Source organism: Triturus cristatus, chromosome 11, assembly GCF_964204655.1.
Source record: "Triturus cristatus chromosome 11, aTriCri1.1, whole genome shotgun sequence".
Taxonomy (NCBI): Eukaryota; Metazoa; Chordata; class Amphibia; order Caudata; family Salamandridae; genus Triturus; species Triturus cristatus.
In genome coordinates, this window is record NC_140594.1 from 202255658 (window position 1) to 202268306 (window position 12649).

Below are 12649 nucleotides of genomic sequence, written 5' to 3' on the forward strand. Positions count from 1 at the left end.
AAGGGCCATCAAATAACCTTTAACAGTACCCTCTGAAAGACCCTGCTTTCTCTCACTATTGGAAGAGGCCCAGTGCCATCTAGGGATGTAGACTCACTTTGTGATCTGCCAGATGCAGTCGGCTGAGCTTCAAGGATACTGAGACCAGTGAAATGCCAACTCCAGAGGGTAAGAACTTCCTGGCACAGGACCCAGAACCCTATTCCGCCCTGCTTGTTGCAATACTGCACGGCAGTGGTTCTGCCTTTGAGAACCTGCAACACCCTCCCATTGATGGGCAGGAGGGCCTTTAACTCCTGATTAATGGCAGAATGATGTGAGCCGAGCTCCCACCAGAGATCAGAGTCCTTTGATTACCTTCTCCCCCAGATGAGCACCCCACCCCAGCAGTGACACATCAGTCATCTCTGGACGGGACAAAGGCCTGTTGCTGGACCAACTGCGAGTGAGCAGCCACCACTGCAGATCATGAGCTCTCTCTTCTGAAATCTGGATGGCATTCATAGTATTTCTTTAGAGCTGTGCCCATTGAAACTGCAATTTCCATTGCAGACCCTGCATCAGGCATAGTCCACCAAGTGGATGCAGGAGACTAAGAAGCCAAGACGACTCAGAACCTGTGAAGGAGTCCTTTGCTACTTCGACTTGTTGACTGTGAACATAACGAGGTTGACAACTTTGCCTTCATCTGGAAGTGGTTATGTCAGTGGTTTATGACTGACTGTGGCAACTCTATCTTCCCAAGTCAGTTATTTAGGTAAGAGAAAACTAGTATACCCTACCTCTGAAGGTATGCCATGTCCACTACCATCCCTTGTGAGCAGCCGAGGGGCACCGGTGAGGCCAAAGGGAGTACTGCAAAATGGAAATGCTCCTGGTCGATGTTGAACCGTAGGTAATGTCTGTTGGACTGCAAAACGGGTATATGAAAATACACGTCCTGCATGTTCAAGGACCCCATCCAGTTTCTCAGGTCTAGAGCGGCCAAGATCTCTGCCCAAGTACGCAATTTGATTTGTTTTTCTGCTGGAAGGCATTCAGGGGTCGAATGTTGCATATATAGGCCAAAGACCGCCATCCTTTTTCAGCACAGGCAATAGTACTAACCCTATCCTCTTGCAGAGTCTGGAACCCTCTCTATACCACTTTTGGAGAGCAACACTTGCACCGCCTGTGGCATAGATGAGAGATGCTCCTCAGAAAGTCTACTAAATGTTGGGTGAAGATGTGTAGAGCAAACAGAAAAGGTAGATTATAACTATGCTTAATGAAAGAAAAAAAAAAACATTTGTTGTAACATGATAAATCGCCATCATGAACAAGATACTGGATCCAACACCATGTAGGATAATTGTGTGCCGTTAAGGGCAGACTGAAACAGCATATGGGCTATTGCTGCAGGGGAAGTGGACTGGGAGGGCTGATGCCCCTGCTGGCTTGCATGATGCCTGCCTGATTTCCCGTCCTTGAAAGAACTGAGGTTATTGCTGCCAGTAGTTGCGGCGATTACCGCCGTCTCTACGCCAGCCCCCTGGAGTAGCCCCAGAATTTCCTAAACTGAAGCGCGAACTGCTTGGCGGGAGTCAACAGTCCCAGGGTGAGTACCATGGTCCTCCTATCCTTAAAATGCTCCAGGGCAGAATCAACGATTTTGCCAAAAGATATGAGCTATCAAAGGGCATATCCATGAGAAAACCCTACTGTCCTTAAATCACTTATCAGCGGAATCAGCATTTTAACCAAAAAGACATGAGCTACCAAAGGGCATATTCATGATCGAGAGGCTTCCACATCTCCAGAAAACCTTGTGGAACGCATGCACCAGTGGCGGCAGAGCACAATATTGGTGTCAACCACCCTCCCGTTGCAGTCCATATCATATAGGCCATCATGAATCACATATTTGGCCTCGTCCTGTCCATATTATTATTCTTTATTTTTTTTTTGTCAGAGACACCCTACGGTCTTCCGGGACCTCGCAAAATATCTCGCTGGCCAGATCCCAGAAGACATGCACACGGCAACCCAGCAAGCAGACTACATTGCCAGACTTCAGTGTGAGGCTGGCCAAAGAGAACATCATCTTAGACTACCTATCTGGAGGAGTCGTGAAGAAAAAATAGGGGTTAACCTTACTAGTTGAAGCCTGAACTACCAGGCTCTCTAGAGTAGGATTTTTATTTAGGAAGAAAATCATGGTCGCCAGCTACTGCTCAGTGACCCTGACTACCTGTGTGTTAACTGGAAGGCAAGAATAGGGATTTGACCACATGCTCATCAAAGTATCAGTGAGGAACTCGTTGAAGGGGGTGTTTCAGACTGAGGCTGCAGAATTTTCGCAACGACATTAGTCTTGGTCTTGATAGAGGCCAGCTTCAAATCCAGGACCACAGCTGTCCATCAGACCACAAAAGCAAATTGCGCTCTCTCTTCAGTCGGTGATCCAGGTGATGACGACACCTATGATACAGGGGTTGTACTCAAGCCCACTCGCAACATGTAAATTCATATAAACACTGTCATCATAATTAGGGGGAAGAGGACCATCCTCTACCCCATCATCATCTCCCTCTCGTGGAGTACCTCATTTAGACTCAGTGCCAAAAGGAGAAGATATCAGAGCAGAATAGGTCTGTATGACGATTTTTTGTGCGTTAGTAATTTTGGAGCGCATTTCGCTTGAGATCGAGATGAAGCCAGTTCAGGGTCAGACATCAGCATCCAAATCAGATCCACTTTCGGCACCAGCAACTGGGTGGTCTGGCACAGATCCAGGAGCTGGAGTAGGAGTCAGTACCAGAATGGTTACTGGACCCAAAACAGGTCCCAAGGGGTCAGCAGGTGCTGAAGAAGGGATTGCCAGTGATAACCCAACTGGAGGTCCATGTAAATTCCTGGAGCCCAAAGGCATGCCAGAGGTAGCCTCTTTGAAGACCTCGAATTGTTACAGCTAGAAAATATGATCCGAGCTCACTGACATGCACCTATCACCTGAAGCAAAAGCGAAGTTGCATGAAGGGTCTTAACTACTTACATTCAGCGACATAGAGGTTCCCCTTCCCCTATCCGGTCCCAGCATGGCTGATCGTTTAGAGGGATGGGAGGCAGGGGACGGCTATAGACTGTTCCCTAGCATACTGGTTTTAGAATGCTTTGGAAATTGTTGTAAGGCAGGCGAATGTGAGTGCACAGGTACAGACACGAGTCGGTAGGCACAGAAAGAAAGCAAAAGACATCAGCGTGTAGGGGTTGCACTGATATGCATCTCCACTCTGATGCTTCCAGGGGGGTACAGAGCCAGCGAAGAGAAGCACGGTTCCAACTGCAGGAGCTTTGCTGAAAATGTTTATTCATCCAGCCTGGAGTCTTGGGAGTGTGCTAAGGCAAGGAATCAGTGGTTAGAAGTATCCATCAAAAAAAGCAGATCAAATACAAATTCTTCTATTCCAGGCCTCGAAAGATCTACTTGCTCACTTGCTATGGCAATTCAGATTTTATCAGGGCAAGCGATTTTTTGGGCTACTGGTCCATTCTGGCGAGCGAGCTAGAGATGGAAAAGAACAGGTGTCCTGTTCATTTAGAAAGAGAATGAGCAATAAAAATGCGTTTAATTCTTTTCATTTTGTCACATTTGCTATGCGTTCAAAAACAGAAGTCAAATGTAAGCTTTTTTCTTACAAACTGCTGTTTACTTAACCACAGAGATTGGTGTTTTGTTTTCTTTCCCTGACTGCAAAGTTAAGAGGATTTTGTAAAGTGAACTGTAGGGCAATTGTGCTGGGAAACAAAAGGCTGTAGGATGTCATTTTTTTCTAACATACATTTAAATAGCTTGCAAATGAACAGTACAAATATTTCAAAATATATCAGCAATTAGGAAAGCATATTTTTTTAATTCAGAAGGGTGATGGAAACAAAAATTTTAATACGATCAAAACAAATAAGAACACTTTACTTGGTGATGTGCAAAAGATAAATGTTTGCAGAAAACCGATTTCCAAACATCACCATGTGTACACTATATATAGTTGTAGCACGAAATGACAGAGGCCTACCATATCATGCTTTAGTAATATATTTCTTAGAAGTGAGAGTTTTTAACATGAACTGAGAAACAATCCTGCTACTGTCCTGATGCAATGCTGTCAATGAACTCTGAGACAAGTCAGGGGTCATGCGTTTCCTACACATGGGCCAGATTCGTATTATACATGAAGCAAAGGTTTAGTTTATTAAAGCAATTACATTAGTTTTAGTTCAGCAGGCATGCTGAACTCACATATTTGGCCAGTACCAAAAAATTTTAGAATAGTTTGCGGGTCAAGAGCATTACAGTTAGGTCGAGTAGATCATTCAAGTCACCTGACCTGCAGATTTGGCAACCTTTTTATTATTTTTTTAGGCCTGTATTCCTCAATATTTCTAAGCATAAAGACAATAATCACAGGATATATTATGTCAAAACTAAGAACTGGCAGTTCAAAGGCATTTTGCAGTCACAAACTCTACAATTTGCAAAATTACACTGTTGTTTCCAGAAGACACCTGTTCAATGTACAAAACGCCATTTTCCGGCTTGTGAAAGAGCTTTTGATATCCCTTCCGAATCACAAATTGGAGGGGCATGAAATAGATCCCCTCTTATTTGAGAGACTTAATAGTATGTATCAATTCTTTAGGAGTTAAATTGCAGTCTCAAGCCACTGATCAGTTACCAACACCAGAGATAGGGTGGTACTTGATTTGCAAAGGAGGATGCTGTCCTAATCGTACAGACTCATGGGGAGTAGACAGTGGTACAGTGTACCACAGCATTCTCCCTCAAATGTCCATCCCTCAATGTGAACATTATTTTAAAGCATCTTGTGTTTCTTTAAGGACATGAATGACTTTAAAAAAAGTTCACACTGAATAAATTCTAATACATGTATGAAGGGTCTGCTATCCCTTACAAGCCTTCATTCTTAGAGGGTGTGCAATCTTCAAATACTAGTTTGCAACCAGCCCAAAAATCAGGTCTGACCCTAGTTCACTTACAGATGAACAAATAATGTCCTTCTACAAAACGTACAAAGTACAGGGGAATTCATACACAAGGGCATGTAAAGTATTGTTAGGCACAGTTCAAATGGCAGAAAAAATCATTAAATTATGAACACAAATTCATTCCATTTCAGGACTGTAATATAAACTGTAGCACTAAGACCGTTAATTTGGCTTAATTTCCATTGTTAGGTCATCATACCCTCAATCCTCTCCAACATGAGAAGCATGTCACAGACATGTTCTGGGTAGTCTGTTGTGCACTGTACTGCTCGATGTAATGCTTTCCTGCCATGCTGAGCATCACCATGAGCCCTACAGTAGGATGAAGACAAGTAGTGTGTTAGGGGCAACATAACGTTAATATTTCTACAATTATGATATTTTGAATGCATTCTCTTTATTTAAGATGCAAACCAACATCTATTCTGTTTGCATAAGAAATATGAGTCACAGTACACCTAGAAACGGTGTGGCTTCTGTATAGCAGTTAGTGGAAAGAGGGAGGAAATAAAAAAACTGTTTTATCGAAACACAAGTCAAGATCAAGATGCACCCTAATTATTTTTAAACTTTCATATCAATAACTTCCACTGAAATATGCAAAACTGAGTCAAGTATGATAATCTGCCAAATATAGAGAAGGCAGAGGGAAGGTGGGAATCCAGGAACATAGAAAACTAGAGCTCATGCTTGCCTAGAAATATTAGGCTGAAAGCAGAGAGGTGCCTTGCAAGCGTTTAGAAGGGGAACACAGATGGAATAAAAATAAATGTAAGGAAGAACAGAAAGCAAGAAATTAATTGGAGAAGCCATAAGCAGTGCAGAAGATCATTAGTATGTAATATTAGAGATGGTAGGAAGAGAATCTATACGTGAAGGGCAGCATTGTGCTCTGGCAACAGCACAGTAGACCAGGTAGACACGACGGACCTAGACAGAAGTGGATGTAGAGAAAAGTAGACACCCTAACGCACAAGTTGCTTACCTTCGGTAACAATATGTCTGTAAGAAACATTAGTTAGTTCTAGATTCGTTACCTTAGAATTACCCCCAGGCGTCAGACTGGATCCGGAAAGTTTTTTGTCAGCAGTACCTCTGCGCGTCGGAAGGTGGCATCGGTCGGCTCCGCGTCCGTCGTCGGCGTCTTGGTCGCCGGGATGACGTTGCGGCAACTACTTAGATGCCGCCCTCGCGCGCTGATGTCAGTTCTGTACACGACTTTGTGCCAGAAATGCAGAGCACTGACCACTGGTGCACAAAACTAGGGCTCTGAAAGGATGTCCTTAACCCTAGAAATCAGTTTGCAGAACGGGAAGGATGGGTGGGGCAGTAAGGAATCTATAACTAACTAATGTTTCTTACAGATATATCGTTACCGATGGTAAGTAACTTCTGCATCTGAAAGAAACACGTTAGATATACATTCCTTACCTTGGAATAGATACCCCAGCAATACCAACCCCGGTGGAGGGTCTGCGAACCAAGATCACACCAAAAAGTTCTGGAGAACAGAACGGCGAAAGAAGCGGTTTCCCCGAACTTGGCTGTCCAGGTAGTAGTGTTTGGTGAACGAGTGCAGTGATGCCCATATAGCCGCCTGACAGATGTCATTCATAGGCACTCCTCTTCCCAAGGAAGTAGTGGCTGCCGTCGCCCTGGTGGCGTGAGCGCGTAGCCCGACCGGAGGCTCCTTTTTAGCCAGAGAGTAACAAGCCTTAATACACAACACGACCCATTGAGAAATGGTGCATTTGTGTACGTCCCGACCCTTCTTTGCACCCACGTAGCCAACAAAAAGTTGATCATCCACCCGGAACTGTTTTGTGCGATCCAGATAGAAGGAGAGTGCACGTGTTGGGTCCAGACAGTGGAGGCGCTCTACCTCCTTGGAAGGATGCGGAAAGAAGGTGGGCAAAGTAATGGTCTGCCCAATGTGGAAGGCAGTGACCACCTTAGGAAGAAAGGATGGATGGGTCCTGAGAACCACCTTGTCTGGATGAACAGACAAGAAAGGAGGTTTGGAATTAAGAGCCTGGTAGCTCACTCACTCATCTAGCGGAAGTGATGGCTATCAGGAAAGCAGTTTCAAGAGTTAAGAGTTGTAAAGGACAGTTATGAAGCGGCTCAAAGGAAGCGCACATTAGATAAGTTAGTACAAGATTTAAGTCTCACTAAGGCATAACAAATGGAATTTGAGCAAATTGATGCCTTAAGCCTTTCAAGAAACGGTTAACAACAGGGGACTTCAAAAGAGAAGGCTGATCTGCCAGCCGAAGTAAAGCATAGATGGCAGAAAGGTAGCCCTTGATAGTGCCCAGAGCAGAGCCCTGCTGGGCTGAAGGGAGAAGGAACAAAAGTACTTCAGAAAGAGGGGCAGAAAGGGGATTCACAGCCTTTGCTGTGCACCATGCCACGAATGTGTTCCACCTACAGGCGTATACCTTCTTTGTGGAGGGATGCCTGGCTGCCAAGATTACGTCACAAACTTCGGGAGGCAGGTCAAAAGACATCAACTGCCGCCGCTCAATATCCACGCAAGGAGGTGGAGACTGGACAGGTTCGGGTGGAGGACCGTCCCCTGCTGCTGTGACAGAAGATCCTCCCGAAGAGGCAGTCTGATCGGAGGATCGATGGCCATGTTGAGCAGCTCTGGATACCAGACTCTTCATGCCCAATCCGGAGCCACAAGAATGACTTGGGCCTGGTCATGCCTGATCTTCTTCAGCACTCTGGGCAGAAGTGGAATAGGTGTACAACAGACCGCAACTCCACTCGCGATGAAAAGCATCGCTGAGCAAGTGCCGCCTTGGAAATTCCAATGCACAGAATTGCTGATATCGCGCGTTCTCTTTGGTGGCAAATAGATCTAACCAAGGCTCTCCCAACTGTCAAAAGAGACCTTGCACCACCTCCGAGTGAAGACGCCATTCATGATGCATCATGCACCTGCGGCTGAGTTTGTCCGCCCTAGCGTTCAGAGAACTTGCCAGGAGTTGAACTACCAAGGAAATGCCTTGATATTCCAGCCATGTCCAGAGGCGAAGGGTCTCCAGACAGAGTCCACGATCCCACCCTGCCCTGTTTGTTGCACTACCACATGGCAGTGGTGTTGTCCGTGAACACCTGCACTACTCTTACCCGGACAGAGGGAAGGAATGTTTTCAGTGCAAGACGAATCGCCCGGAGCTCCAGAATGTTGATGTGAAGCCCGGACTATGCCGGAGACTAGAGGCCTCTGATCCCCGCCTCTCCCATGTGGCCGCCCCATTCCAGAAGGGAGGCATCCGTCACCACAGTGTGGTCTGGTTGGGGAAGGGAGAGGAATCTGCCATTTACCCAATCCTGGTTCGTAAGCCACCACTGCAGCTGTCGAGCAGTGCCCTCCAAGATCTGGACGCAATCAGACAGATTCCCCATATGCTGCTCCCACTGGAACTTCAGGTCCCACTGCAGAGCCCGCATATTCCACCTGGCATGATCGATCAGCAGGATGCTAGAGGCCATGAGGCCCAGCAGCCTCAGGGTCATTCTGACCGAAACCCGGGACAGAGGCTGAAAGATCGGAATCATAGCCCGAATATCCCAGACTCACTGTTCAGTAGGATAGACCCGAAACTGCGTCGTGTCCAGAACCGCTCCGGTTCTGAGTTGCTTCGGAAAGGGAATCAGGTACGACTTCGACACATTGAAGGAGAACTCCAGCGTATGCAGGGGGTCGGCCGTAGTCTGGAGGTGGAAGACGACTGCCTGGGGTGAGCGCACCCTCAACAGCCAATCGTCGAGATAGGGGAAGACTGAAAACCCTGATCTGCGCAGATGAGCTGTGACCACCGCCATCACTTTCGTGAACACCCGAGGGGCGCTGGTAAGGCCAAAGGGAGCACAGCGAACTGAAAGTGCTCGTGGCCTATCGTGAACCGCAGGTAACGCCGGAGGGTCGGCAGGACGGGGATGTGAAAATAAGCGTCCTGCAAGTCCAACGCTACCATCCAGTCTTGCGGGTTGAGGGCAGACAAGACCTGAGCAAGCGTCAACATCTTGAACTTCTCCTTCCGGAGGAAGCGATTGACGTCCCTGAGGTCCAAGATAGGACACCGGCCCTTGTCCTTCTTGGGAACCAGAAAGTAGTGGGAGTAACAACCACGACCTACTTCTGGGACAGGAACACGCTCGATGGCACCCTTAGCCAAGGAAATGCCCTCCTGTTGGAGAAGGGCCAGATGATCCTCCGACATGCGGTGGTATCGAGGTGGCATGACTGGAGGGGGTAGTCTCGAAGGGGAGGGAGTAGCCCCTTTGGACAATTTGCAAAACCCACCTGTCTGAAGTGATGGTGCGCCAGTGGGGGAGGTGATGACGAATCCTGCCGCCCACGGGCGTTTGATGGGTCTGAAAGGTTGGACTAGGAAGGTTTGGAGGCTGCTGCACAGGGGGGGTTGGTGGACTGGCCCACCCGCTGGCCCCCCGAACCTCACCGGTTGTTTCCATGTTCCTGGCCCCGCGAAGGTTGGATAATTTGCAGCGTCCTGTGGCCCTGGAAGGGACGTAGCGGGGCACCCCTTCCGTAGCCATGAAAGGGGCGAAAAGCAGACTGCGTCGGACGTGAGGAGAGGCCCAAGGACTTGGCCGTAGCCCGTGAGCCCTTGAAGCGCTCTAGGGCGTTGTCTGCTTTGTTGCCAAAAAAGGCGACAGGCATCAAAGGGCATGTCCATCAAGGTGTTCTGGACATCTCCTGAAAAGCCAGTGGACCTCATCCAGGCGCAGCCTCGAAGAGCTACCGACGTTGAAATGGTCCTGCCCAGAGAGGCGGCGGTGTCCAGCCAACAACTGATCGGAAACTTAGCTGCATCTCTCCCGGCGGCGATAGCCTGGGAGAGCACTGTCCGGGCCTCCTCCGGACACTGAGGCAGCACTTGCACCACCGTATCCCACACTAAGTGCGAATAACGGCCCAAGAGACATGCCGTGTTTACCGACCGCAATCCTAAGCTGGCACAAGAGAACATTTTCTTGCCAAGAGGGTCCAGCTTCTTGGATTCCCATTCCGGTGGAGCGGTAGGGAAGGCGCTTTTGGAAGTGGAGGTTTGGACCACCAAGCTCTCCGGGCTGGGGTATTGGGAAAGGAAAGTGGGATCGCCCGGAGCCAGGTGGTGGCGTCGGGCGATCACCCGGTCCACGGGAGCCCCCGTGTTGGGCCTGGCCCACGTGCTCAAAAGGACGTCAATGAGGGCCCCATTAAACGGAAGCAGGGGCTCCGAAGAGCTCGCCGCCGGTTGAAGCACCTCAGTCAGGAGGTTAGTCCTGACCGCCACTGTAGGAAGCTCGAGGTTGAGAGCCTCAGCCTCCTTACGCAACACCACAGCATGACGCCCCCTCCTTCATAGCCATGGTAGGAGGAGACAACATGTCAAGGTCGGGTGAAGTGTCAAGACCACTGGCATCCCCCAGTTCCTCTCTCCAGTCCTGCTCAGGCTCAAGCTGGTCAGTTAAAGGGTCACCTGACCCCTCCCTGTCCTCCTCATCCTCCTCTGGGTGCCACTGTGGTTGGAAAGGGGCCCCAGGAGTGAACAGGTGCATGAAAACCCCACCCGGCGCCGGATCCGGTTCGGGCGATGCCGGTCCGGCTCCGTGTCCACGTCGGGAAGGATGCTGGGGTCGATGCCAGCCGGGGGGGGGGGGGGGGGGGGGGGCCTTAGAGACCGGCGCCAGGCACTGTAGTAGTGCCGTCGGAAGCAGCGCTGGTAGAGATGTAATAAGGTCCACTGGTGCCGATCCGAATCCAGGCCTGGATCCAAGGGGGGCCTTCGGCGCCGTGGCTGGAGCCGCCGGCAGCAAAGACCTAGGCACCCCAACCGAGTCCGCGGAGCCCAAAGGCGCGCTGGCAGGGTCGGTCCGCCCAATGATAGCATGCATCGCCTCGTAGAACGTATGAAGCTGGGCAGTGGTCGCTCCGGGTCCCGGAAAGGGAGGGAAGCTCGGAGTCGACCACCCACCCCACCCACGCGCCTCGTCAGATCGGCCGACCGACGAGGAGAAGTCGAAGAGTGACAATGCTTATTTGACTTCTTCTCATGCTTCGACTCACCCGACCCAGAGTGCGAAAACTTCAATGACTTCGAGCCGGAATGGCGATGGCTCTGAGACCGGTCCCTCGACCTCCCTCTCAACCGGGACCTCGAACGGCGCGGAGCCGACTGCCGGTGTTCAAGCAGCTTTCGGGACCGCTCCTGCAAAGCCTTCGGCGTCAACAACTGGCAGTCGGAGCACGACTTGGGGTCATGGTCACGCTCCAGGCATAAAGGACACACAAGGAGCGGATCCGTCACCGACATCATGCGATGGGAGGATCCGCAGGTCTTGAAACCGGGCAACCCTCATGCACCTTTCGGAGTCGAAGACTCGAGAAAAGAAATCGACAAAAGTCAAGAAAAAGTTAGTCAAAAAATGACTGAGGTACCGCTCTTCCCAGATCTGCGCTGGCTGGCGCTGAAAAAAACAGAAGTGACGTCAGCACGCGAGGACGGCGTCTAAGTAGCTGCCGCGACGTCATCCCGGCGACCACAACGCAGACGACGGATGCGGAGCCGACCGACGCCAGCTTCCGACGCGCAGAGCTACTGCTGACGAAAAACTTTCCGGATCCAGTCTGACGCCTGGGGGTAATTCTAAGGTAAGGAATCTATAACTAACATCTTTCTTTCATATAGATCACATTAATTAAGAAGGTTTATAATTGAATTTACTACACATACTATGATTGTGTTCTTTGTGTTTGCAATGGAAGATTATATACCAATCTGCTAAGATTTGATTTGAAAAGAGTAACTGTAAAAGGAGACACAAACCAAACAAAACAAAACCTGCTTGGGTACATTTTTTGCTATCAATTTCTTGTCAAAGCTTTCACAATAAGAGCAATAATATACCAAAGGTAACTTCACAAAAGTGCTATGAGTGGATATTGTATCTTGAAAAAGATACAAAAAAATAATTCAAATACTTACTTTGATGAATGAACAAATAAAATAAGTTACTTATCTTTAATAATGCTCATCTGATGGATGCTTATTCACCCACCAGGGCCTCACCTAGGAGTAAATCCAGGTTAAAGGCTGAACATATTCAGCAATTCATCCACATGGTACTAGGTGGTAATGCAGCAAGGGCCATAGATCCGCTAGGTAATTACTGCATAACTGATGTTGCAGCTTCATAGAGGTGGCATCAGTGACATTGGATCTGTCTCATATTTCTACACCACAGAGGAGTGAGAGTCAAAAGAGAGAAGCAAAAGTATAATTAAAAAAAGAATGAATCTTCTTCCAGCAGCTTTCTCTTGTAGACTCTATAAAAACCAATATAACCGAAAATGATGTACAACAGCTTACCCCAAAAAAACCTCCACACATCAGCCTTAAGACAGTAATACTAGATCAAGGCATTAACTGAACCCCAACCTGCTTCTGTCTCTGAAAAGCACAGATGTAGCTGCCCTGCTGCTCTGATCCCTTTATGTGGGTCCTGGTGATTTATAGTTTGAAATAGACCACAAACTATTGGGATAACATTTGATGTGTAGCACTTTTGCCTATGTATAGACCAG

The 12649-nt window shown here is 48.4% G+C and overlaps 1 protein-coding gene across 1 annotated transcript in view; it reads right to left on the reverse strand.

The window, feature by feature from the left end:
- Positions 1–12649, reverse strand: part of SART3 (spliceosome associated factor 3, U4/U6 recycling protein) — a 484862-nt gene that overhangs the window by 219371 nt on the left and 252842 nt on the right. Inside the window, exon 13 of the mRNA XM_085635725.1 lies at positions 5246–5358. Coding sequence (XP_085491851.1) covers positions 5246–5358 — 113 coding nt within the window. The remainder of the gene's footprint in view (positions 1–5245; positions 5359–12649) is intronic.